General features: G+C 44.5%; 1 protein-coding gene across 3 annotated transcripts in view; it reads left to right on the plus strand.

Moving 5' to 3' along the window:
• Positions 1 to 24,674, plus strand: part of LOC124069232 (microtubule cross-linking factor 1) — a 71,620-nt gene that overhangs the window by 20,695 nt on the left and 26,251 nt on the right. For all 3 annotated transcript variants that reach the window (XM_046408156.1, XM_046408157.1, XM_046408158.1), the window contains exons 6-8: positions 17,194 to 17,253; positions 17,533 to 18,921; positions 22,415 to 22,561. In XM_046408156.1, coding sequence (XP_046264112.1) covers positions 17,194 to 17,253; positions 17,533 to 18,921; positions 22,415 to 22,561 — 1,596 coding nt within the window. The remainder of the gene's footprint in view (positions 1 to 17,193; positions 17,254 to 17,532; positions 18,922 to 22,414; positions 22,562 to 24,674) is intronic.

Here is a 24,674-nt window from a genome sequence, read left to right on the forward strand (position 1 = left end):
GGCCATCAGAAAAATAGAGCTCCCAATAGTATGTCAGGGGCCATAGCCTTGAGTGAAATATAGTCCTCAACAAGTCCTCAACAAAACAGTTTTTGGCTTTTCCACCTTCTGCCAGAGGTTGCATCTGTTTTGATCTGCAGCTGAGGTATGAACTGGAATCCCTTGTAGACTGTTTCTACTAATGTGGGGCAGGAGGGAAGTACTGTTATCAATGTTTTCAATTTAACAACAGAGAAACTGGCTGTGTATAATATGAAAGGCGTCACTTGTGGAGAAACCCACCCAAAATGATCACCCAACTCTGTCAAATGGTTAACAGGCAAAGTTAGTGACTTGGTGATGAACACAGTGGAGCATTAAGCAGCTAAAGAGCCAGATTAATTGTGTAATTTGTCAGAAAATCCTGAAAAATGCCTTAAGAAGAGCCCGAGGTAACTTTAAATGCTTTTTTGTCCAAAAATGCTTTAAAAGTCAAGGAAAGTCAATTTACTGCACTATAAGACAAAGTAAAGCAGGCATCTAAGGAACTGGAAACTGCAAGTCGTGGTTCATGTGTTTGATGTGTTAGTGACCAAGTGTTTTCTTCTGTCGGGAAGCAGCACTCCATCCATCCATCCATCCATTTCCTGTACTGCTTATCCGTCAGGGTCTCGGGGGAGCTGCAGCCTATCCCAGCTGACTACAGGCGGGAGACGGGGTTCACCCTGGACTGGTCGCCAGTCATCGCAGGGGAAGCACCACTCCTTTTAAATCAAATCTATGATGACAGAAGCACCGGTTTTTCACTCGGTCACACACGCCGCCCACGGCTCTCAGTGTCGAAAACTGTGCGTACTCCTCGTTTATAGACAAGACCACAGGGTGTGTGTGTGTGTGTGTGTGTGTGTGTGCGGTGTGTGTGGAGTCACTGATGGACTAAAAGAGTTCATTTGATGTGGCAGGGGTCAGAGGCTGTCTGAGTCATGGCGGGTTGTCTCCATGTTCTGGCCAGCAGCAGGCTGACGCAGGCCTGCGTCGCCGGCGATGAGCAGTGCGAGAGGCTGCAGGAGGAAGCTACAGGCTGTCTGCTTCACAACGATAACTCATACTCTGTCATCAAAAGGCAAACGAAATGTGTGTGTGTAGCATCGACTGCAACATCCGCCCGTCCGTCCAGTATTTGCAGGTTCTGGTTAAGAAATTATCTATGCAAAAAGAAAAAAGCCCTCCCACACACACTTTTTCTCATTCTGAGTGTGTTCTGAAAGCCAGAGTTGATTTCTTCCTTATATTTAACTCTTAGTCTGACAGTTTGCTATTTAAATTTGGCCAATTTCAGGTTGTATTTTCTATAGGTAAAGATCTTGTGCAACATCTTCTCTTTCAGCAGTTTGGCTTCTTCTTCTTGTTTAGTCTGCATTAGCTGATGATCCATTATTTTGACCTGCTAGTTTCTGTGCTGGACAGAAAGTGGGATTTTAGAGCTTTTTTTTTTTTTTACCATTGACACCAGCTGCCTGCTGCAGCAGAACAGTACAGAACAATTTTGTCTGTAAAACAAAACAATGAGCTGAAAGATGCTAAAATGCCGGTATCATTATCCATAACCACATCAGTACAAGTGACTTCTTTCACACACAAAGAAAAGGTTTTTAAAGATGTGAATAGTCATTAAGGGTATTGAAAAAGTATCACTTTGGCAACAGTACTCAATTACTGATATTGGCAGTAATATTTAAATGTGAAAACTCTACCCAGCTCTACACACAAGTTTTATTTTTGTAGAAACTAGTTGATACAAACACTTCACCAAGCAGAACTCCCTTGTGAGGCTGTGTTTTCCCAACAGCAACAACTCACCAGGCTTTCAACATTTTTTATTTATTTATTTTTACAATCCAAGAGCATATAACCTCCTCAAAAAAAATATATAGAGCTGTGTTTGGTCCACCATCCCCCTGGGTCCTCTATCATATTCAAAGTGCTCTATTTTGGGCGATATACCGGTCTTTGAAGCTGCATGGGCACAGTCCCCAGAGCATTTTCTTCCATGAAAGGTATAGCTGCATGTATTTGTGCGCCGTGGAAGCCTATAGACTCGTGCTGGTGTTTGAAGTGAAGTGCTTGATTTGTGGTGGCTGATGAGAAGAAGAAGTGGAAGGCTGGCACTCCCGTGTCTCTGGGCTCGTATGTTGCATGCAGTCATGATTAAATGATGACTTCAGCAGTAAAGACGGAGACCTGCCCACACGGCTTGATGCACTGCCAGGCAAGACTTCATCAAAAAGCTGGGCGTTTGACTCAGTCTTATCCTTGCTCCTCTTCTACTTGCTCTCAATAGCTCTTCTTTTTTAAAATTAATCCCTTCCTCCTGGTGTTCTCGTGTCTGCTATACCATTATATAATTTTAAAAGATCTCTTGACCTGCTGCTTCTCACTTAAGCGATCATTCATGGGTCACAAAAGAGTTTTCAGCGTAGCTTTCCTCATAGCTCTGCCTCTCTTTTGAGAGGAGAAGAATGATATTCAAACTCATTTAAAGATTAAAAATGAAAACTGAAGTGCTGCACTATGCAGACATGGGAATTAATATGTTAATTAATATTCACATTTTATTCTTGTTATGTTTTGTACACATAAGCAGGCTTCTTCAGAGGCTTCAGAAATCTGATAAATTACCTCAGCCCTGGTGAAGTATTATAAGTACTGTAAAATGATATAAGTAACTGACATTTGTTTTCTTATGTAAGTCTGTTGCACCTGCTTTTGTTTGGTAAAGTAAAATATATTAGATAAAGTTGGGCGTACAGCTCATTTTCAGTTGTTATTCATAGCTTTTTCCAGAGCGCTTTATTTTGAGAGGAATTTGTAGAGTTTATTAATTGCTTTTATTATAAAAGTAAACTTTTGCATTGAGGAAAAGTTGGTTTTTGTTTGTATGTGCCATCAGTTATATAAATCAGAATCAGCAGGTCACACTCAGAAAAACACTGGAAAGTGAAATAAGCCAAGAAAATTGCAATCGGTGCCCCTCTACTCTTAGCACACTGATTATTTTAATAAATTGGTTTACTGGGTGGTGTTCGCCAGTTTCAGGGTTTTACCTTGAAAAATGTGTTTAAAGTAACAGTTTAGCGAATGGCAACTGGTGGAATAATAATGTATTAATCTAATCTCTGGTACTGATCCATCATTTTTTTGTCCAAATACAGTTCAGCAAACATTTCAGTCTAATTACTCTAAAGGAATCTTCTTATTCTTCTTCTTCTTCTTCTCTCTGTTTCCAGTCAGCTGAGACAATCTGTGAGCCACCTTTCGATGTTGGATACTTCCTTATTTTTCATAGTAATAATCAGTTGTACTTCAAAAGGGTCAACCAGTCTGCAGTCTGATAGCTTGTAGGGGGGCTCACCGCAGCTCCTGGTAGCTATCAGACCTACGGGCACAAATGCTATGATAAGGATCTCCATCTGGGCTGATAACAAGTCCGGTAACGACCCTGTAGATTACTGTGGGCCTTTGCTGCCCCCTGAGCTCCCAGTTCGTTATCTTTTACAACGTTCTGTGACGGCTCGGTAGTCCACTGGGCTTTGGCAGTAACACGGTCTTTCAAATCTCACTTTCGTCCTTTATTGGCTCCCCTCCCACCTTTTTGAAGCCACAAAGACGGCATGTGTGCAAAGGCGAAGGCCCCACCCTCTTATTACCAACCTATTGTGAACCTCTTGACACACACAAGGGGACAGTGAAGCACAGGGTGGCGGAAAGTGGTGGTGGTGGTGGGGGGTGAGGACGACCTCATTATCAGCCAGCTGGACAGCCCAGTCACCCGCTCATTACTCCCCCCTTTTTAACCATCAGCCCCTCTCCTCCCAGCCAAGCTCCTGTCGCGGATGAGAATAACGCTCTGTTGTCTGGTTCCCATTAGTGAGCAGAAGAAACCTGACTGGAGCCCAGAGGGACAGAGACCCCTGGTCCACCTCTGCAGAGTCCCAAATATACTAATAGAAGTTTAAAGATCACAGAATGAAGACGCAGACTCACGAAAATCAGCCTGGCTAATTGTTAGTAGAAGATTGTCTTAAAAATGGTCGCAGTCCCTGGATAGATGATAATCACGGACTGGAGGATAACGAGCTGCTGATAAAGGCTTAATTAAAGCCCGGCAGCCATCATGAGAAGGCTGTTTACGGATATAGCACAGACTCATTATTGTGTTTTTCGTCGTTACACTGGAATGAGATTTGAGTCAGAGAATTCAATTGTCCCATCTTTGTGATTCTGTCAAGGATTTTTTTTTTATCTGCTATTGTAAGGCCTGACAAAGTTCTTTCTTATGTGAAATGTCTGAAGGTATGACCCTGTTGGGAAATATGCCATATCAGGTTTTGTATTTGCATCAGAGGTGTGTGACGTCTCCTTTTCCCAGCTGTGCTTACCCACTTCCAACCAACGAGAAGAGCTCAGAGAAACCACGAAATGCTGAAATCTCTGGTGCGAAGTAAACCAAAACTGTTCTAACTGTGGATTCATGTGGTACTCAACTTCTGACCGTGGAAAATAATTTAAGGAAAAGAACAGAAATGTAGTTTACGAAATAGTAAGAAAAACAAGCAGTAGATCAGACTACAGGCAGATCAGTAGAGATCAAACACGGTTTTCATTTCCAGCAAAGACGTGAAAACTTTGACGTCCTCATTTGATCATTTCAGCAAACGATCTTCCCCCTTTCTTGACGTTTATGTTGTGGCTGAAAGTTGATTTTGAGCTACACACGTCTAGTTCACGTATATCATCATCTTTGAGCAGGTGAAGTTGCTGCCGCTGCAGTTGTCACGTTAGCTCACTTGCTAACTGCATCAACGCATCTGTTGCTCAGGCCTGGAAGGCCGCCATCCTTCAGGCAAGCTGACGAAGGACTTATTTGCCATAATTGAGGAAAAGCAAAAAGCAAAAGCTGACGGTCAAGCAGCTGCCAACAATCACTTCAAATCATACTGATCTGATACAGATTTTGTTTTTCCATTGAAGCATTAGTTTGAATTTCAAATAAAATGTGGCTGCTGTAACGCAGACTGTTTGTCAGAAGAATAAATTAACGGTTGGGTTTTTGGCTTTTTGTGGGATATGTTTTTGTATGTCATTTTGGACAAAAGCATCTGCCAAAGGCATAGAGTTTAGGATAACACGAGCTTTATCCTCTTACGACTCCTCTGAAAGAGAGACTCTTGATGTCATCTGGTTCAAGACAGGTTACATTAAAGAGCTGATCCTGGTTCTGTTGGACGTCTGAGTTGGTGGGATTTGTTATGGCAGGAACAGCATGTGAAGTGCAGTATCTCTTTCCACTTGTGATTTGTCAGCGTTATTTTGCCTCGGGGCTCCAGTCCAGCGTACCTTCCCCCGATCGTATCCGTCTCCTCTGTACATCGTGATGAGAGCAGAGCGACATTCGCCTCTCCAGCCCTCGACACACATCTCTATCTCTGCACATCATACACCCACTGGCAGGCTGCCAGTCTGCCCTCCCAGAATCCTCTGCAGAGCCGCCGAGGAGTTTGCAGGCAGATGACATGGCAGATCTTCCCTCCTCCTGGCCTGTCTGAGCCACGGCGAACATTTATAGCTGTTAGTGTTGCTCCACGAGTGCGATGACTCTTGTGACACGGCGAGTTTGCTTTCTTCTACAGCCTCCACTTAAAGTCACTGGCGTGGACTGCTGGTGAGAGTGCAGGCCTTTTAGATTAGGTGTGCTTCAGGTGACCTCCCGACGGAGCTGTGGAGTGAACGCCTTTCAGATATATTGGTCACCCGTGTCTCCCTCGGGAAGGGTTTCGCTGAGTCTGCGTGCTCTTAAAGCCCCGTCCTGCAGCTCGTTCACAGTTACGTTACGCACATTCCCACCTGGGAGCTGCCCGCTGCAATCTCCCAGCCTCACCAAAGGCTGTGTGATAACCGTCGAGTGGGAACTGGGCTGCTCATTTATTTTTCTTGGTTTAATATTGATTTTATCCTCCTCTTACCTTTAGGCTGCCACATTCGCTTTGCTTTTATGGTCGTTTTGGACAGTCAGATCAATGACAGCACCACACTGTTGTCTAACGGGCTTAATCTCTCTGTTTTAGTTCTTTACCTTCTTTGAAGGCAGGACATACAGGATTTTCCAACCAGGCAGTACAGAAGAGGATTGTGTAAGATGTGTTATCTGATAAATTGATTAACCCCTGTTGGCTTTTTAGAGAAAAGGTCTGACAGTATGCTCATTTGTCTTTCTTGCTGAGAGGAGATAAGAATGTTTGTGTGCTTAATATGAATCTGCAGTCTGGAGGCGTTGAGCTTAGCTTAGCATAAAGAGTGGAAATGTCCTCCTGCACAGACCTTGATGGTCTATGTAGACATGTGCTGGTGTCCATTTTATAATCTGTGGCAAGAAAATGATAAATCAGCCAGACGAGGTTGTTGAATCTGTTGATTTTACACAAATAGATTCAAGGGTGTCAGTCTGTTTATCCTGCCTTAGCCTCCAAAAGTCCCCTCAGAGATTTTGTGTTTTAGTTTTGGCTTCGTGTGGTGGTCTAAATGCTGTCACAGATGCTTTTTTTTATATATGAAAACACAAAAATAGAAGAAGATTTTCTGGTGAAAACTGATTAATTAACTCTGTATTTGAATTTTCTGTCATAAACGTAGCTGAATTCGAAACGTTAAACGTAGTACAAGAAAAGTTCAGCAGTTTATTTGGTTCAAATTTAATATTGAGATATTTATCACGTACCCAGAGAAATCACGTTATGCAGACTTGAAGTCCATTTAGTCTGATTTCCTGTGGCAGTACAGAACAACCCACCTGTGCAATATGAGAAACGCTCAATAACAAAGATAATGAGAACTTCTTGTCTCGGGGCGGGAAATCTGCTCCAGATCTACTTGTTCGCTGATGTCCGTTCATCCCACCTGAGCGTCTCTTCATGTCCCTTTCATAACAGAAATATCAATCACCGCTTCCCCGTTCTGGCCTCCAGCAGTCGTGGAGCCGTCTTCCAGTTGAGCCTCCGCCACTCGCTCTCTCGCAGAGCCACGGGGGTTTGTGGTGGGGTCGGTTGCCAGTTCTGCGCTTGTCAACCCTCCACAGGAGTGAAAGGACTAAATCAGGCCAGAGAGAATAGGAGGACACCACTCGTCTAACTCAGTCAAATGTCATCTAATCAAATGCTGCCACGTCATCGGGGAAAAAATAACCCGGGAAGATTTAAGATTGTGAAACCCTTCACAGGTTTTTTGGAGTTCCTTCTGAAATAATTAAGCATCTATGACAGCCTTTCTTATCTTAACCCTGCCATATCTGTTCTCATGACCTGCGTCTGTTCGTGTCATACATCAGCTGTCGGAATCCTTCACATTAGATGTTTGGACTCCCTTCGTGGGTTTTTTGGGAATAATTAAGCATCTTTGTCTTAATCCTACCGCTGCTGTTCTCACGTTCAAGGTTTAGAGATTTTTTTTTTTCTTATGACACCCCCCTTGTGACCTCTGTGTCATAAAGTCAAACTGACTGGTGTCCCCCTGTTCTCTCTCAGGCCGAGTCCATCAGTTTGTTCCTTTAACGAAGCAGTGATGGAAATTTCAAGGCTACTTCAACAGTCTGAACATCTTACTTTATGATATAATAAATTGCATGCAGTTAAAAAAAAGATTAATAACAGCTTTGGCAAGCGTTGATTGGAGTGGTTTCACACTTAAGATCTGATTGTCCAGCCATGGATTACAAAACACTTTCATGTAAGTTAGGACATTATTTCATGTAGTCCAAAATTATATATTTTTATCTTTTTTTAGCCTTTACAAAAACCAAAAAACAAAACAGGAGCTGTTCTAAGGTTAACTGCAATCATTAGCAGCTCAGCTAATTAGCTGGTACATGCAGTAGTAACCAAGAATCAGGCCAAAGTTCACATTATTAACTTCCCACATCAGACTGTGGTGTTAAAGGTTTCATTTTTTAAAAGCTGCTCATAATTAGGACATACAGTTTGTAGTTTTTCTCCACCGATTGGAAGGCTAGAAATGAGATGCCTTCTGAACAAAAGTCAGACTGTTTACTGTTTATAGTCAGTTGCGATCTATCAAGTGTAAGCTGTTATGGTCACTTTTTTGGTGAAACTGGTTGTGTTGCACCTTTGTTACTCCAACAGACAACATCTCTCGGTCGAGCAGCACCAGGGCAGTACTGTGGTAGCCTTCTTACTTTGATTTCGGTTTCTCCAAATTAGGTTTTAGTCAAGTTCTCTCGGTTTGATTGATCCTTACATAAGATCAGATCCTTTTTAGCTACCAAAAGGATTTTCTAATTCACTACTTAACTGTATCAGCTACACTGAATCTGTTTGCCAGGTCTCTGTGGTAAAAAGGCCTCCGCTTGTCATCTCAGACCTTGTGTTTCCAGGTCGGACTTTTCGATTTGCTTGTCTCAAACCATCCATTACCATGGCAGCCACTGATGGACAACCCAGCCAGACGATGGGTCATTAAGTCCTGTGAGAGGACTTCCTGGCTTTGCTGGTGTTCACAAGGCAACCAACCAGTGTAGCTTCTGACTGCGAGCCAGCAGAGATGTCTTCTAACTATTACAGTTCAGAGAATTCAGAAACATTTGTATTTAATTAAAACAGATTTTTTGGGGGGGTAATCTGGAATATTCACTCAGTAGTAGAGCGCGTACTTCACCCAGGAAGAATAAAATTAGTGTACTAGCAGAAGAAGGATAAAGCAACAAGTAAAGAGCAGCGAGAAGTGCAAATGTCAGCTCATGCTCAGTGGTTCCCGACCTTGAGAGTCCAACAGGATGAATCAGAGGGTTCGCAATACGATTTACAAGATAGGAAAAAGAAGCAGCTGTTTTTCAGTGCTTTTCCTTATTGGTGTAGGCTGATTTAGCCACACCCACTCCCTCTTATCCGTCTCCACCTGGTCTGATATGCTTTACTACATCTTCGCTGCCTCTCTCCTTGCTTTGCTTATTCTCCTTGTCCCTCTGCCCTCATTAAAGGCTTCAACATGTATTACTAAGGTGCTGTGAGCAACTGCTGCTTCCCTCATCATCTCTTACTTTTGCTTACTCGCAGAATACACAGATTACTTTGCACACACACACACACACACACACACACACACACACACACACACACACACACACACACTGAGCAGAGCTTTGACTAAAAAAAGAGTAAATTGACAGAATATAAATGAATCCTGCCGGTGTGTGTTTCATGAGGGGACCTCGTGGAGGAGCTGATTGTAATTCCACATTTCAGAGGAGCCAAACCTGCTAATGGGAGCACCTACCGAAATGTGGCCTCTCCTCTCTCCTCTCCCACTCCCTCCTTACTGTGGGATCTGCCGATTCAGCACTACACACCCGAGGCATTTGAGAACCAGTCCGGTTCAGCAAGTTAATGCGTCATGCATGCAACACACGTACACACACACACACGCACACACACACACAGAATGACTAATCACAAGGCCGATCTTGTGTTATGTTGTTACACCTGATTTACAGCGGAGGACGACACTTTGCAGCTGTTTGTGTTTGCTAAATCGTTCAGTCCTTTTTGTATCCTGTAATCATACAATTTGCAAATTATTATTAGCAGCTAATTATCCTTTTGTTTTATTTAAAATCAGCGTGAAATAGCAACTCACAGCGTTGTTAATCCCTTGCACAGAGCAACATATACTGTTCAGTGAAAGGGATTAGCAGGAAAAGTCTGACTACTTATTTCACCTAAAAGTCGTCTCAGGCTTGTGTCTTTGCATTGCGCCAGTTGGCAGCGCGGCATCGTGTTCTCTGCGAGCGGCGTGCCAGGCTGTCGGGTTGTTCCGGGAGATTTGTAAAGCGTGAGTGAAAGCGGAGTGACACGCCCCATAAAAACTCTATTGTGCTGCTCTTTAATGCATGTCGAGTCCCAGACTGAGGCCAGGGTGGGCTTAGTGAAGAGGAACAGGACGGGAGTGACCCTCCGCTGCTCACACACGACCTCCTGCAGAAACACACATACACAAACATTAAATCACACACACACACACACAGACGGGGCGTATTGTGCTCATGTTGCAGCCAGGGTTATTTACAACCTGCACATGTCACCATAGGTCCCTATAGCCACGATGTCGATTCCTGAGAGAATTCGTGTTTTCTCAGTCTGCTGTGGGGCCTACGAGTCTCCAGTGGGAAACCGAGAATAGCAGCCTCTCATGTTCAGCAGCACCACCAACTCTTCTTATGTTTTTACGTGCAAGGTTACGTAGTTGTGTTCTCACTGTTGTATCTGGAAAAGTTAAAATTCAGTTTGTTTGAGAAATGGTTGATGGATCTCCAGTCCAGTAATTAGGTAATTAGATTTTTGTGAATGATACGCATCAGGGATTTCCTGTATTATACGATTATCACGTTTCAGTCATAAATACTGTGTTCCATTCAAGGACTTGGAGAAGGATCTGACTTTAGGACTTATAAACCAGTGGCTCAGTATCTTTTGATAGTGTTTGGTTGCAGAGATAGACAAACTCTTAAAATCTCTGAATTCATGAAGCTTCATGTAGCGGAGGACCCTGAAACACACACACGAGCACATTAACAATGTTTGGAAACACTTTTGTAAAATATTGATGATATAGACAGAAATTACAATTAGCCTGTAGAATAAAGGCAGAGTTAGTCTGTTAGTTAGTTAGTTAGCTGGTGTCCTGAGGGAAATATCTGGCTCTTTAGCTGCTAAATGCTTCACTGTGTTCACCAGCTGACTGCTAACTTTGTTGTTTGTTTGGTGCTGGGCAGGTTGTGTGCGGTGGGTTGATGAAAGTGGACCAAAACAATAAAAACTACAGACCAGAAAAGGACAACAAGGAGCTGAAAAATCAAATTCTCACATTATATTTAGTCACTTGATCCCTTGTTAATATAAAATCATTAATCAGAGCAGCGTGTTTCTAACATTAAGGAGAGTCATCTTTTGACAGCTGTTGACGTCGAGATGCAGTGGCGACGGTGAAGCCGAAGTCTGTTTACGAGATGCTCACATCCGCTGTGGAAGGCCTGACATTGGAGTGACCTCAGCGACTGCTGCATCCAGCCTGTCTCGCTGCCAGACACACGCACACACGGGCAGATGTATAGAAACCCGCGCACACATGCAGCAGCACAATAAAGCAGGCGCGCGCACACACAGACGAGCACAGAAAACATGCACCCACACGTTGTTGGCTTCATGTGGGAGACTGATGACTGCAGATGCACACGCGTGTTCACATGGACACGCGTCGGCTGAGCAGCGCACTCTGCTGGATTACTTTAATTCAGTTAGCTTTGATTGGTTTAGAGCTTTTTGAAATATCACTACCACGGCTATTCTCAGAAGCCAGCGTGGGGGTTTGTGCACGGGTTTTCACCGGCAGATTGAATTCCAGTGGGTTGCACGGTTCGCATTCGGCCGATGGATGCACATCCAGATGCGGTATATTTAGACCGAACAGGCCTGCTGCAGGTGCTGCAAACCAAGGATTGATCGTCCTTATAAAAATAACACAGGGGCGTAAATCACGGGGTAGCAGGAGCTTTACAAGAAAACACTTGCGTCAGAGTGTGTCCTTGGATGGAGAAAAATTGAATTAAACGATAAAACGGGAGCTTGTGACACTCGCATGCATTCACTCAAGTGTGTATTAATTAATTTATTGAAACGGCTTACAGTCCAGATTGAGGGCTCATTCATCCAGATCTCACTAATATAATCTGCCTCTAAACATTTCATAGCGACTTATCTCTCTGAGCTCTCCCGCCGGGTGAGCGATATTTATTCTGTTGTGTCGGAGTCTTAGGCTGCTCTGTCAGGGCTGAGAACGGGGTTTATCTGCATCCAGCGGCCGTCGCAGCTCCTTTTGTGCTCGCCCACCCCCCGGCAGCCCTCCATCCCGCCCCATTTCGCCAGTCACACCACACTTCCTGTTAAATCCCATTACCAGAGCCAGACGCCGCTCTCTGCACTGTTACAGTCTTTGAGGAAAATCATAAATAGGCCAAGCTGTTGAGTACAGATGCTGCTGCAAATACACTCGCTGTGTTCCCATTTTTACTCATCCTCCTCCCCCCATAATATTTTTTCCCCTCCCCATGTTGGGATTTTTTTGGTGATGTCACTGTGCTGTGTCAGCCAGCACTTGTTCAATAAATGCCTCAGTGTCTTACGCAAACAGTCAGAGTACACAATATTCTCCTTTTCCCTTGTGAACGCACTGGTTTTCTCCAAGAGGCTGTAGTGAGATTGTTGCAGCCGCATGTTTTTCCTTCAACAGCAGAGTTTCACTAATGAACAATGTTCTTTTAGTCATCTGTTGAATGTATTCCCCTGAGAGCCAAAGACAGAACCAGTCCCACAACGACAAACACAAATACTGTAACGGTGAGTGACAGGAGGTAGAAAAAATACCGCAAGTGGCTGTGGAACATAAATGCAGTATCACACACATCATGTACATGATGCCATCCTGTGCATCATTTGTCTAACTGGCTTTGTGGGTTTAAGTCTAAAGCCAACGTATTCATCTGAATTTACCTCAAATTCAACCTTTTTATCCCCCAAAAATGCTTTAGGTTCCGATTTCAAACCTAAACTTTAATATGTAGGCTGCCTTCGTGCCTCATTGGTAGAGAGAAGCACTTATGTAGAAGCTTTCAGCCAACCAAACACACAGCTGGATCAGCTATTGTGAAATCACAATCCAGTAAGTCCAGCGAATTCCTACAGGGCGTAATTCTACTTGGCGACCTGTAAAAGCAAGCCTCCACCACCTTTGTACTTTTTTGGTCATCTTATGCCTTTTTACGATTTGGCTGAACAGACTTGACAGGAAACCAGGGGAAAGAGAAAAGGGGAAACGACGTAAGTTATAATAAAAGTCCCTGGCAACCCCTCTGCGTGTTCCTTTAACACGATGCTATTTTTGGTCTGACCCTGAAACTCCTGGCCTGATTCTAGCCTTCGTCTTAAAATTAAAGCCAAGACTTAAATCTACCTTCAACCAAGCATAATAAAATCTCAACTCTCATCTTAACCCTTAAACATAATTCTCGCCATAAATGAGGTCTTTAAAGATATTTTTAGTGCGCTTGCATTGATGTTCACCCCCCCATTTCAGATGTCCATAATCTGTGACACATGAATCCATGAAGGACAGGGATGTGAAGCAACAAACGAGAGGAGAAAAGGCTCAGGGGGTGAATGAGGGAGGCAATAAGACCAAGTAGTAAGGGATGCAGAGGTCCAGGAAGGAAAAGCCCAGAGAAACACAGTCAGACAGTCAGTCAGTCAGGGCCACAGCACCTGGTTCTCTCAGTCCCAGCCTTCTACACAACTGTACAACTTCAATCTTCTAATCCCGCAGGCTGGCAGAGGCTCAGGGGAGTAAAACCAGCCCCACCAGTACTAGAGCCAGCTCCCATACCAGCTGGAGCCGCCTGCCAGCCTGCATGAGTGCATGACTGACCGCGCTAACCCATGCTAACAGGCTTGTGAGAGCAGTGCATTCAGGTGATGATGGAGAGGGATGGCTGTGTGTTTGTGCCTGTGTGCTCTGTGGGTGCACACGAGTGCAACTGTGTGTTAGAGTGGAAGAAATGCAAGCACACAAAGAACAGAGAAAGTGTGTGTGTGCGTGTGTGTGTTGCAGATTGGGGTTTTAGCTCTACAACAAACACTCACAGGCAGAGCTGCTCAGGAGGCGCATATGATGTCAGTGGTTGAGTCCGATTTCAGCAGTTGTTGTTGTGCACTTAGGGCTGCAGCTAATAGCATCTAATCATTTTCATTATTGATTAATCTGTTCATTATTATTTTTATTTTTTTTGACTAATTGTTTGAGATACAAAATGCCGGAGAAGAGAGAGTGAGACCCACAGATTTCATCTTTTGTCCATCCAACAGTCCAAAACTTTCCAGTTATATAAAGTAGAAAGATTTTTCTTTAATTGCCCGCTCAAATCGATTCAGCACTATTAACAATGACTCAATATCATTCCATGTTCTTCGTTGTGATAATATTCTGTCATTCAAACAAATTATCCCTAACAAAATTAAATAAAAAAAAAACCTCATAGATGAATTATTAGGGTTTTTACAGTAAACAGGGATCCCTGGTTGTGGCGGTCTGGGGTGCCGAGGAGCTTTGCACAAGATGCTGCTTAATCTGCTGTCTCCCCAGAGAGATTAGCTCTGTCACCGGGGCTGGGAATTAAACCACGACTGGTGTTGGAGATACTGACACAAAGCTGAGACTGGACCTGGGGGGGGAGGGCAAGGGAGGGATGTGAGCTGGGACGGGTGAGGATTCCCACGTCTGATGAGGCCGATAAATAAATAACTAAACCACGTATTACAGTCCGTCATCATTGAATAAAAACTATTATAGTCTCGGAAAGGATTCCCGAGGATGAAGTGGGTTAGAGCCGCCGTGAGGAAAACAACTGAAGTGTGTCGTCACTCAGTCATTTTGACATGTCACTGAAAAATTGATTTTGACAAGTTAAATCTGGGAAGAAACGAATCTGTTTACCTTCCTTTGAAGGGAAAACCAGACATGACTGGACCAAACAACATGTCAGGCACATCGTGTAATTAATTCTTGTCGAATAAAATAAAATAAAATGAACTCCATAGACTATCAAGATCTCTGCGTTCGGCTCGTAGCTGTTTGTTCTCTTTGAGTTTGGATCAGAAACATCAAAGGAAGAAACTTCAAGCCGAGAAGCTTGAAACTAGAAATTCTGTTGTCTTCAATAACACGTTGATGAAAGACAAATTTGAAACTAGTGATCATGAAGTACACCTCGGCAGAGAACCTCAGTATGCAGCGAAGGTCGTTTGAGCAGCAACAGAAACTGTCTTCAGCCTGCCTACATTAAATTTTATGTGCAGCCTACACCTGAATTTATTGTATGAAACTCCAAGGTAAAATATGTCACAGAGGTGGGCAAGAGGTTCACTTTACGAAACAGGAGGCGCACATCTCTCTCTGTAACTATGGCTGCCGGCAGTGTGCTTACATTCATGTTTTGGTGCTGTTTCCAAGCAAACCTTTGCTTCCTGTCACAGAGCCAGCGACTGAGTCGAGGCGTATCCCCGCCCCGAGCAAAATAGGTTCACCCTCACACTTTCCGTCCGTCCGTCCATGAATGATTCACACTGTCCTACTGGTCTGATTTGGCTGGCAACAGAACTTGTACAGTGAAGAGTTTGTTTTATTTAGAGCAAAATAAAAGAGAGGGAAGAAGCAGAAGAGGACCACTGTAGCCTTGAACAGCAGCAGCTGAAACGCTCATGAATAAAAGTCTGTTGATTGAATTCGGTCATAACTGGGGAAAATGTAATTCCATTCAAAACCCTCAGTTCACCCCTCAAGTGGCAAATTTAGAAAACAGTTCAGTCATATCCATAAAAACAGGCAAAATCAGATCTAAAAATACAAAAGGAATACAAAAACCACAAATGATGTCAAAACTGCAAAGCGCATTTATCAATCTATACATAAGTAATCAGACTTTCTGTGCTGTTTCTGAACCGTGACCATTTATAAACTGGAGTAAAACTAACCCCCCCACTTCAGTCATGAACCCCTTTATGGTAATAAGTCCTGACTACGATGAACACCATGTAACGTTTCTGTAACGTTTGTGAATGTTGTCACATTAACAGATCAGCATGTAGGATGTTTTGACGTGTTATGCGGAAAACAGTCCTGATGTCATGATAATCAAAATAAAACACACACTTTTTGCTTCACAATCAGTTTTTGAAAAACTTTCAAAATCTTTAAATAAAAGAGGAGTAAAACACCGTCAGTATTCTCTGATCTCTTCCAAAGGAAAATTTTGTACTGAAACAAACAACTGATTTACTAACAATTTAAATTTAAACTAAACAATCAACCTATAAAATACAAAAATGCAGGATGAAAATGTAAAAACTAATCCTTGCGTGGTAAAATTCTCACAGACGATTCGTGGTCAACTTCTCACAAAGTGGGAGACCATTGAAATATGATTGTGCAGATCAGAAATATTAATATGAACTTATGTTTCCTAGAAAGGAGCACAGCTTAACTGATCATCAGAACCTTTAAATAACTCCGGCAGGGCAGCAGTCTGTTCCTGGAAATATGGTTCACACTTGAAAGCTCTGCACTCTGCATTTAGAGATGGGGGGAGGAGTTTTTTTTCCTTCCTCTTCCCCCTCCTCCCTCCTTTTCCCTCCTCTCAGTGCTTGTCCATCTTTTCCCAGCCTTACAGAGCTGCAGCCGGAGGTGAAGGGAAGTGCACAGACTTGATAAGAATGAATGATTTTATTAGTTGGTAAGACTTAAGCTGGCGTGCAGAAGTCCCTGTGTTATCCGGGCTTTGCGTGCAGTGAGTACAGCAGTGTTAGCTACAGGACAGATTTCACCACTGGACAGGCAGATGTGCCCCCCGCCCACCCCCCCTCAGAGCCTTGTGGAAGCGCCATGTGTCACCGAATCTGAGCCGGGATAAGACGTCTGTCGCTTCGAGCTCTGAATGGGTACTAAAGTGCCCTGGTGCACTTTTCGTCAAACGTCAGGACCGAACGTCCTCGTCATCTGCACTCTGAAGTTTTTCTGAAGTCTGAGTGCTGAGCAGAATTGTGGCGTCCGTTCGCTCGCTCGCAGTGCGACTGACACGATAGCCAGATGTTGGCCTTTGATACAGGCTATTGCTGTTACTATGTGTGCATGAATCAGACAGTAAATGTGTCACATGGTCTGCAGTCTGCATGAGAGTAAATACTTCCTGACTATTAACTTTGACCTGATGATGGAAAAATGTTATGTAAGACGTGCACATAGATTAATGTTCTTCTGGCCTTTTGGTGTAATGTGGTACCATCATTACTATGACTGCACATGCTTGAATGAACGCTGGCATTATGATATATGGAAATAATAATAGCGTCATAAAACTGCAGAAATCCTCTCTACTGAATTCAGAAAGTCTCTTTTATTGCTTTAATTGGTGTGCTGCATGTTGGTTTATGTAATTTTCTGTTTCCTTGCCGCACACCTGAATAACATTTCAGTATTGGTGGGTATAAGTGTATTGCAATAATATGATTACTTATGATTGCATCCTTTTTCTTTGTTATTTTGCAGACTGCACTGAGGAGGCGAGGAAGCAGGGAAACATTCAAAGACAAGAAATCCACAAGTCAGGTAAAAAATAAAATGTATATATGTATTATTCTGCCCCTTTATTCTGAATTCACAATAATAAAATATTGTATGCTAAAGATAAGTTTGCTGATGTTACTTATTTTGTCAAATGTAGAGTACCACGCTGTATAGAATAGCCAAATACCAACAACAAAGCCAACAATATACCTTTTGGGCTTTGGGCTGAGATATTTTGACAGCAATAAACGTATAAAATATCACCAGCTTTGTCCTTTAAAGTTTTTAATGGTGGCATCCCCATCCCCATCACTCTGCTAGGAGGACAGTGCGGACCTCAGGTGCCAGCTCCAGTTTGCCAAAGAGGAGTCCAGCCTGATGAGAAAAAAGATGGCCAAGCTGGGCCGGGAGAAGGATGAGCTGGAGCAGGAGCTGCAGAAATACAAGTCAGTTTACGGGGACGTGGACAGTCCTCTTCCTCTGGCCGAGTGCTCTGGTGGTGGTCCTCACACCACGCGAGAGGCTGAGCTGCGATTACGGCTCAAACTGGTGGAGGAGGAGGCTAACATCCTGGGCAGAAAAATTGTGGAGCTGGAGGTGGAGAATCGCAGCCTGCGGGCGGAAAACGAAGACATCCGCTGTCAGTATGAAAGAGACTGCTTCGGGAGGGAACCCTTCTCCAGCATGCCCTCATCGCCATATGGCGGGGATGCGCTGGAGTCGGCAAGTGAGCTACGTCGCCATCTACAGTTTGTGGAGGAGGAGGCTGAGCTGCTGCGCCGTTCGATCTCAGAGATTGAGGACCACAACAGGCAGCTGACATCAGAGCTCAATCGCTTTAAGTTTGGCCCCAGCAGCAGCTCTGGGCTTGTTGGCGAGGAGGGCACCGAGGGAGGATTATTCAAACCTGCCAATGGGGGGAACGGTAACGGCTCCAGCAGCGGGATGATGATGGAGGAGCTTAAATCAGCCCGAATGCAGATCAATGAGCTGAGTGGAAAGGTGATGAAGCTACAGTACGAGAACCGAGTCCTCATGTCCAACGTCCAGCGCTGCGACCTGGCTGCACACCTGGGCCTGCGCACTGGCAGCCCTCGAGACAGCGACGCAGACAGTGATGCAGGCCGACGAGAAGCCGCTGAGGACGAGGAAGCAGGGCGGCTTCTTCTCCTCCACCCCAAGCGGGAGGGCCCGATTGGGGGCGAGAGCGACTCCGAAGACCTGTTTGAGAAAACAGCAACCACCTCAGGGTTCGGAAGCATCAAACCTTCAGATGGCAGTGAGCTTAGTGCCACTGAACTGGCCAACCGCAGGAGGGAAGAACGGGAGTCATTCGCAAATGTGAAACGTGAGGCGGAAAGGCTCGGGAAGACGGTTGACCGACTGATCACGGACACTGACAGTCTGATCTTTGACGGCAGGCTGCTGGTGACGACGGCAGAGAGCCTGGAAGGAGGGACCGCGTCTGGAAACAAACCAGACACTCAAGTCCTTGACACCATCAACACTCGCATGAAGGCTTTTCGCACCGAGCTACACATCTTCATGGAGAAGCTGGACCATGTAGGGGACGGGCTGAGAGAAAGGACAGACGATCTGTCACCCATGCCAAACCTCACAGAGTCCAGCAGCTTCCTGTCCACTGTCACCTCCATGTCCCGTGACTCTCCCATTGGCACCTTTGGAAGGGACCTGGTGACGGACTTCCAGGTAAGGCTGCTTTGTTCTTTTGCAACAAGACAAGGCCTGTCAGCCACGATGGGCACAAATTAATACTTTAGATTTTCTTAGGACTATTGTAAACAACATGTTCTTTTAAAATCTTGCATAGGAACATTGATTAGCATTCAAAATCAAAGGCATTCCACATGGTTGTCCAGATGAAATCATGTCACAAGAAAGAAAAGTTGAGTGCAATATAAGACAGTATCACGCCAGATGGCTTCATTGCATTCAAATAGCAGCAGACAAAACGATTTACTCTGCAAACTCTTGTGAAGTAGCAAGCTGAGCCCTGATGTATAGCTCAGCCATGAGAAAACCCACTGGTGTATTTGTAAATGTGAGAATTCATTTAGGCTGGAATTAATGGCCCTAAGTGTGCAGTCATTAGTGGACCATTTAAAGCCAAAATAAACTAAATGAGATCCTAAGTCAGCACTGTGTGCAAAAATTCAGCTCTAATTAAAGACAGTGGCAGCGCCGTACATCTTTGACAGCAGACATACTATCCACAGCCTTGCCTGTCAGTGGGGAATCTCATTAAGATGTGGCCAAACATATCTTTGAAGATGGGTTCGGATTTTTTCAAGTCTATCTGAGACTTTGAGACAGATGTGACATTATAATAATTTCGCCTCTCAACAGTGGCAGCAGAGCGACTCCACTGTAAGAAATAAGGAAGAAAATCACAGTCCTCGTTCAGCGCAAGTCAAACTTTCGCTCATCAAAATCAGTCACCTTGAAAATGAATGCCATCCAGGGTGGTGGAGTTAAGAAGTGAGTGTACTAAACCTCTGTAGCTCGCCTAGCAACTTCAGGCTAGATTAGCTACTGCTAGCATAAGGTATCCAAGTCACCGTCTGAGCTGTTGAGTTGCATTGCGGGTAATGGAGTGCAGTGCTCAATAAGCAGAGTGCTCCTTTACAGTCAGCCTAAGCTAATATGTGGCTTTGGCCTCCAGAAGTTAGGGTCCTTTTTCTTTCAATTTCCTCTCGGCTAACTCAGACAAGCTCAAACTCGAGTGAGACTTTTACGTATAGCGAGGACTGTGAATTTTGTCCTCCTCTTCTTACAGTGCAGTTGGGCTGAAACAGGTGGACAGTTGTGACTTGTCAGGTGGTAATGCAGGCCTCCTAAGGTGAGGTCAGGGAGGACAGGAGCCCCCTGTGGAGCAGAAGGACAAAACCTCATTGATTTTCAGTATGAATACACACATTGAAATTGGGCTTGTTTGGGGACAAGTGTTCATAGCGATGCCTCTTTTCGATCCTTCATTGACTGTCATTGTGGAACAGAGTTTGGTCACCCGCTTAAAGGGAACGCGAGCTACATTTAGACCATCACGAGACTTGTTAGACAGACGTCGAAAACATCCGAACCTATCGTTTAAGAAGACGTTCAGTGCCAGCACAGGGTTACACTGCAGGCCCTCCTGCTCCAACATGAGCCACCCAGCTCTACCACACTGGCACTACTGCCACCCCTCCCCTGACCCACCGCCACCGCCACCATCGCTTCCTGCTGCTGCCACATTCACATCTGCATCTCCATGCACATCCTCATAGTCAGCAGCCCTGCCTGCCTCCTTCTCCCTGCACTCACTGTCTGCAGCTGCCCTGCCTCCAGTCAGCCAGGGCCAAGGGAGGGTGCTTAGGAGGGTGCTCGAAAGGGTGCTTGGAGTGAATGGAGTAAGTACCAAAGGACTTATGGCAGCTTCTTCCATTTGGCTCGATTCAAAGCTTTTCCCTGACACAGTGAAATTGTTGCATGATCAAGTTCAGTAGACGCTTTACAGCTCTGCTACACCACACTATCATTTGTATGACTCATTATGACACATAAATGGTGTAGCTGTTATGTTTGCACAACATATCATCACACGCGCACGCAAACACACGTGGGATTGGTTACTCCGTGGTGTTGCCAAGGAGACGAACCATAAAAATGTGTGCGCTGTCTAAAATAACCTCTGTTGAGGAAGAGTCAAATCCGGAGTTGCATGGCGCTGAGTGAGCTGCCTGTGGAAGAACCTCGCTGGCTGGCGTCCTGCTTGCTGCTCTGCACAGTCAACATGTCAACATACTGTGTACTCTTCCAAAGCAGGTTCATTATCTCTGTGCTGCATGATCAGGCAGACATCTTGGGTTTCTGTTCGTGTCAGCCGGGCTGTCGTGTGGAATAAAACAAACAGCTCTTCAAACATTTCTCACTTCAAGGACCCCAGTGTGCTTTGGAGAGATTATAGAGTGAAGCTTCCTCCATACTCATTCTATCCAATGACCTGTTTCTGCTTTGCTCCACTGCTTGTAGGACTCGCTGGTTAGTCTGGGTGAAGCTGGGTGGTTTAGTCATGGCTAACCACTGTACTAACAACTCACACCTGCTCAAAGCAAGATAAGGCCTTCGTCCACTGAGAGTTGTCGAAGATCATCCAAAGCTGTAAAATAATGGAGGTTTAAATGTAATCGGCTACAGGGCAAAAAACTCTCACCGCAGCAGTAGACGGTCGGGTGTACAGTGAAGGATATGAAATTAATTTTTAAAAATTAAGATATGTATAGAGGCACATATTCACCAGAGAAGAGAAGATGAGATGCTTTCTTGCAATTATTACTTTAGACTTTATCTCATAATAGCAAGATCTCATGATTCCATTTTAAAGGGTTTAATTGTTTGTGTGACTTTGGCTTAAGTCGCAGTGCTTGAGAAAACTGATGTATCCCGCATGCTAAACGATCACTCGTAGACCTTCAAGTAGAACTTTTAAATGCTGTATTGTCTGAAAAGAGTGTGCATCACACAGGCTCGGGCCGCACCTTCCCTTAGCTGAGCGCTTCAACAACACGCAGGGCTGTGCACCGGCATGTGTTGGGAACCTTTAGCGTGCTAGCTCTCGCTCTGCAGTTTGCCGTGGTATCTCTCAGCTGTTGGTTTGGACTCATGTATCCCTCATTGCATGCGCTTCATAACAAGTGTTTTGCATTCTCCCCCCTCCCCCCCGATTCCCTCTCTTTGTTCCTCTTTGTGTTCCCGCCAGATGTTTCAGCCCATGATTTTGTTCATCCTCATTCTCGTTCTCTTCTCATCTCTCTCATACGCCGTCATCTTTAAGTTGGTCTTTCTCTTTGCGCTTTTCTTCATACTCTAGCCCGTTTGTTCTTCTCCACACCGTGTAGTCTGTTAGTTAATTTCCCCCCCTCTGCTTATATTCTTTACCCATTTTCTGTTTTATTTTTGTTTGTTTTCCCCGCCCGCTTTCTCTCCTCGTCCCCTCACCCCGTGTGTTGTCTTCTGTCTGTTTTGTCCACAATCCATCTCACACATCTCCCCTAATATCGCCACCACCACCACCACCCCCACTCCCTCCACCCCTGTACCTGCACCTGTCATCCATACCCCCTAACCCCTTACACCCACACCGTCCTCACCTCCTCCCACCTCCCCCCTTTCCTCCCCTTCCCCACCTCCACGTCACTCACAGTCCGGTCAGAGGGATGAGCTGGAGTGGCGTCTAGGACAGGAGCGAGGCGTGGAGCCCCAGAGCCAGAGCCAGGGTGGGGGCCAGGCCCAGAGCAGGGGAGCCACGGGACTCACTAGGTACCACAGACCCCTGGCTTTAAGAGCAGAGGTCAGTGCCTCCTCCCTCCTCCATCTCCCTTCCACCTGTGGGACTGAGTTGACACTGGCACCACGTACACAGGCCTTCTAATCATTTTAACTGATTAAAAGATAATTTGACTTCTTCTCTGTAGGGCGACTAGTGTTTTTTCTTTCTCATGGCAAGCTGTTGGGAAATGCAGCTCTGCAGAACCTGTAGACACTCCAAAACAAGCCAAAGCATGTAATTTTTAATGAAGTACATTAAGTATATTTTGCATAATTGACATAATAGACAGTTAAATACATTAATTTAAATGATCTATTGTCATGCTTTTGCAAAAGGCATTTTGAGGGTCATTATACAGAAAAACTGTTTTGGCACTTCTGGGGTTTGTTTTCGGAGTGTCTGTTGGCCTGAGAATCGGTGTATCATGCCAGGAAACACTTCACTTGCCCTACAGTGAAGCTGCGGATAACCTGCACAGGTACAGGCCAGTTCTCTGAGGCGTTTGAAGTTTATGTTATGAGGTTTAAAGAAAAATCTGAATTCTTCACCAAAGTATGTTTACTGTACTTCCATATAGATGAATTTAAAGTCACGTCTGAAAGGAAGGATCCTGCTCACATCTCCACCAAGATGTTTCTGAACACGCCGCATTACAAATTTGGCTGATTTTGAATTACAGGGGATCAAATTTTCGCAAAGGTTTCGAATGCCACTCAGTCCAGCATGTCGAGTGACACTCCAGCCACACTCACTTTTTGATGCTGCACACGATTTCACTTCATTCACTCACTCGATTTTCACACTAAATATCCACTCCTATAGCCACTGATCTTTATTTTGTGTTTATTTATTTATTTGGTTTAACATTTTCTTATTGCTTTTTAAATTTGTACCATGTGCCCCCTGACATTTTGCGATTGATTTACTCCTTTGAAGAAAGAAACCAGATCGCAACGTATGCCAAAGTCAGGAGGAGTTCTGACGTTTTAGCTCATTTACAGCAGGATTGTGTGTTGTGTGGTGAAATGATAATAATATCTGCTGGCAGACAGTTAGTTGCCCTCTAAAACAGTGTGAGACAGCTACAGTGTATTGGCCTGTTAGGCACATGTATGCACTTTGTGTGTCACAGCTGAGTCTGCACACACACACATACACACCGTGTCACCACCAACTCAGCAAATTAAACATATGCAAAAGTTAACAGTACACAATTCTCACGGACACATTTCAGAGAGCGCAGCCAAAGAGGCGAGTGCTGCTGCTGCCACACACACACACACACACACACACACCAGCTCAGATCTGTTAAATCTTTCAGTGACTCGGCTGTTTAATAAACCGACTGTGTAATCGCAGGACACTGTGATTCATAATCGCTGCCTCATGCTTGTGTTCATAGAGAGATTGCTGGCTGTTATGTAACGCAGAGTACTGGCAGCGCTGATGTGACACGTTACTATTACGGTTGCAGTTATGGCACATCCGTGCGGATTTCTTTGTGTCCCCGTGCTTTCTGCTGCAGTCTAATCTGCGAGGTGAAGTGAATGAATGGGAAAGCAGCTTGGATGTGGCAGGATTAGCTCTGCACCGTCGGCCCGTGTGATTTGCATTTGACATTGGGCTGACAGGGAGGTGATCCAGGGTCAGTACGCACTGAACAGCTCAACTTACTGTTGGAGGGTGCAGTTAACGCCTGCACGCAGGACAGGAGAAAGAACTGAAGCGCTGCAGTTTCCAAATTGTCAGAGTGTGCACTTTGAGTTTTTCCTGAGGACAGACTGGGATGTCTTGTAAACGAGCTGCAGAAAAATCACTACATTTAGAGCCATGAACATAAGCATCTCATTTCCCTTAGAGCATTTTTTTTGCCTGCAGTAAACAAATCAAATCTCACATTCAGTTCTTATTGCGATTGCTGTATTTGGCACTGAAGAGTTCGTGATTAAGTATTAATACACATCAAAAGACATTTAGTAACATTTCAATATTGTTTAGTTTGGCAGAAGCCAATATTCTTTGTCAGTAAAGACAGGAAACAGGTGGAAAAAGCTAGCTTAGTACCGGCCAAAGAAAACAACATCTGTCTACCAGCACATCTCAAGCTCTCTGACATGTTACATTTGTTTAATCC

This window comes from Scatophagus argus, chromosome 13 (genome assembly GCF_020382885.2).
Source record: "Scatophagus argus isolate fScaArg1 chromosome 13, fScaArg1.pri, whole genome shotgun sequence".
In the NCBI taxonomy this organism is placed as follows: Eukaryota; Metazoa; Chordata; class Actinopteri; family Scatophagidae; genus Scatophagus; species Scatophagus argus.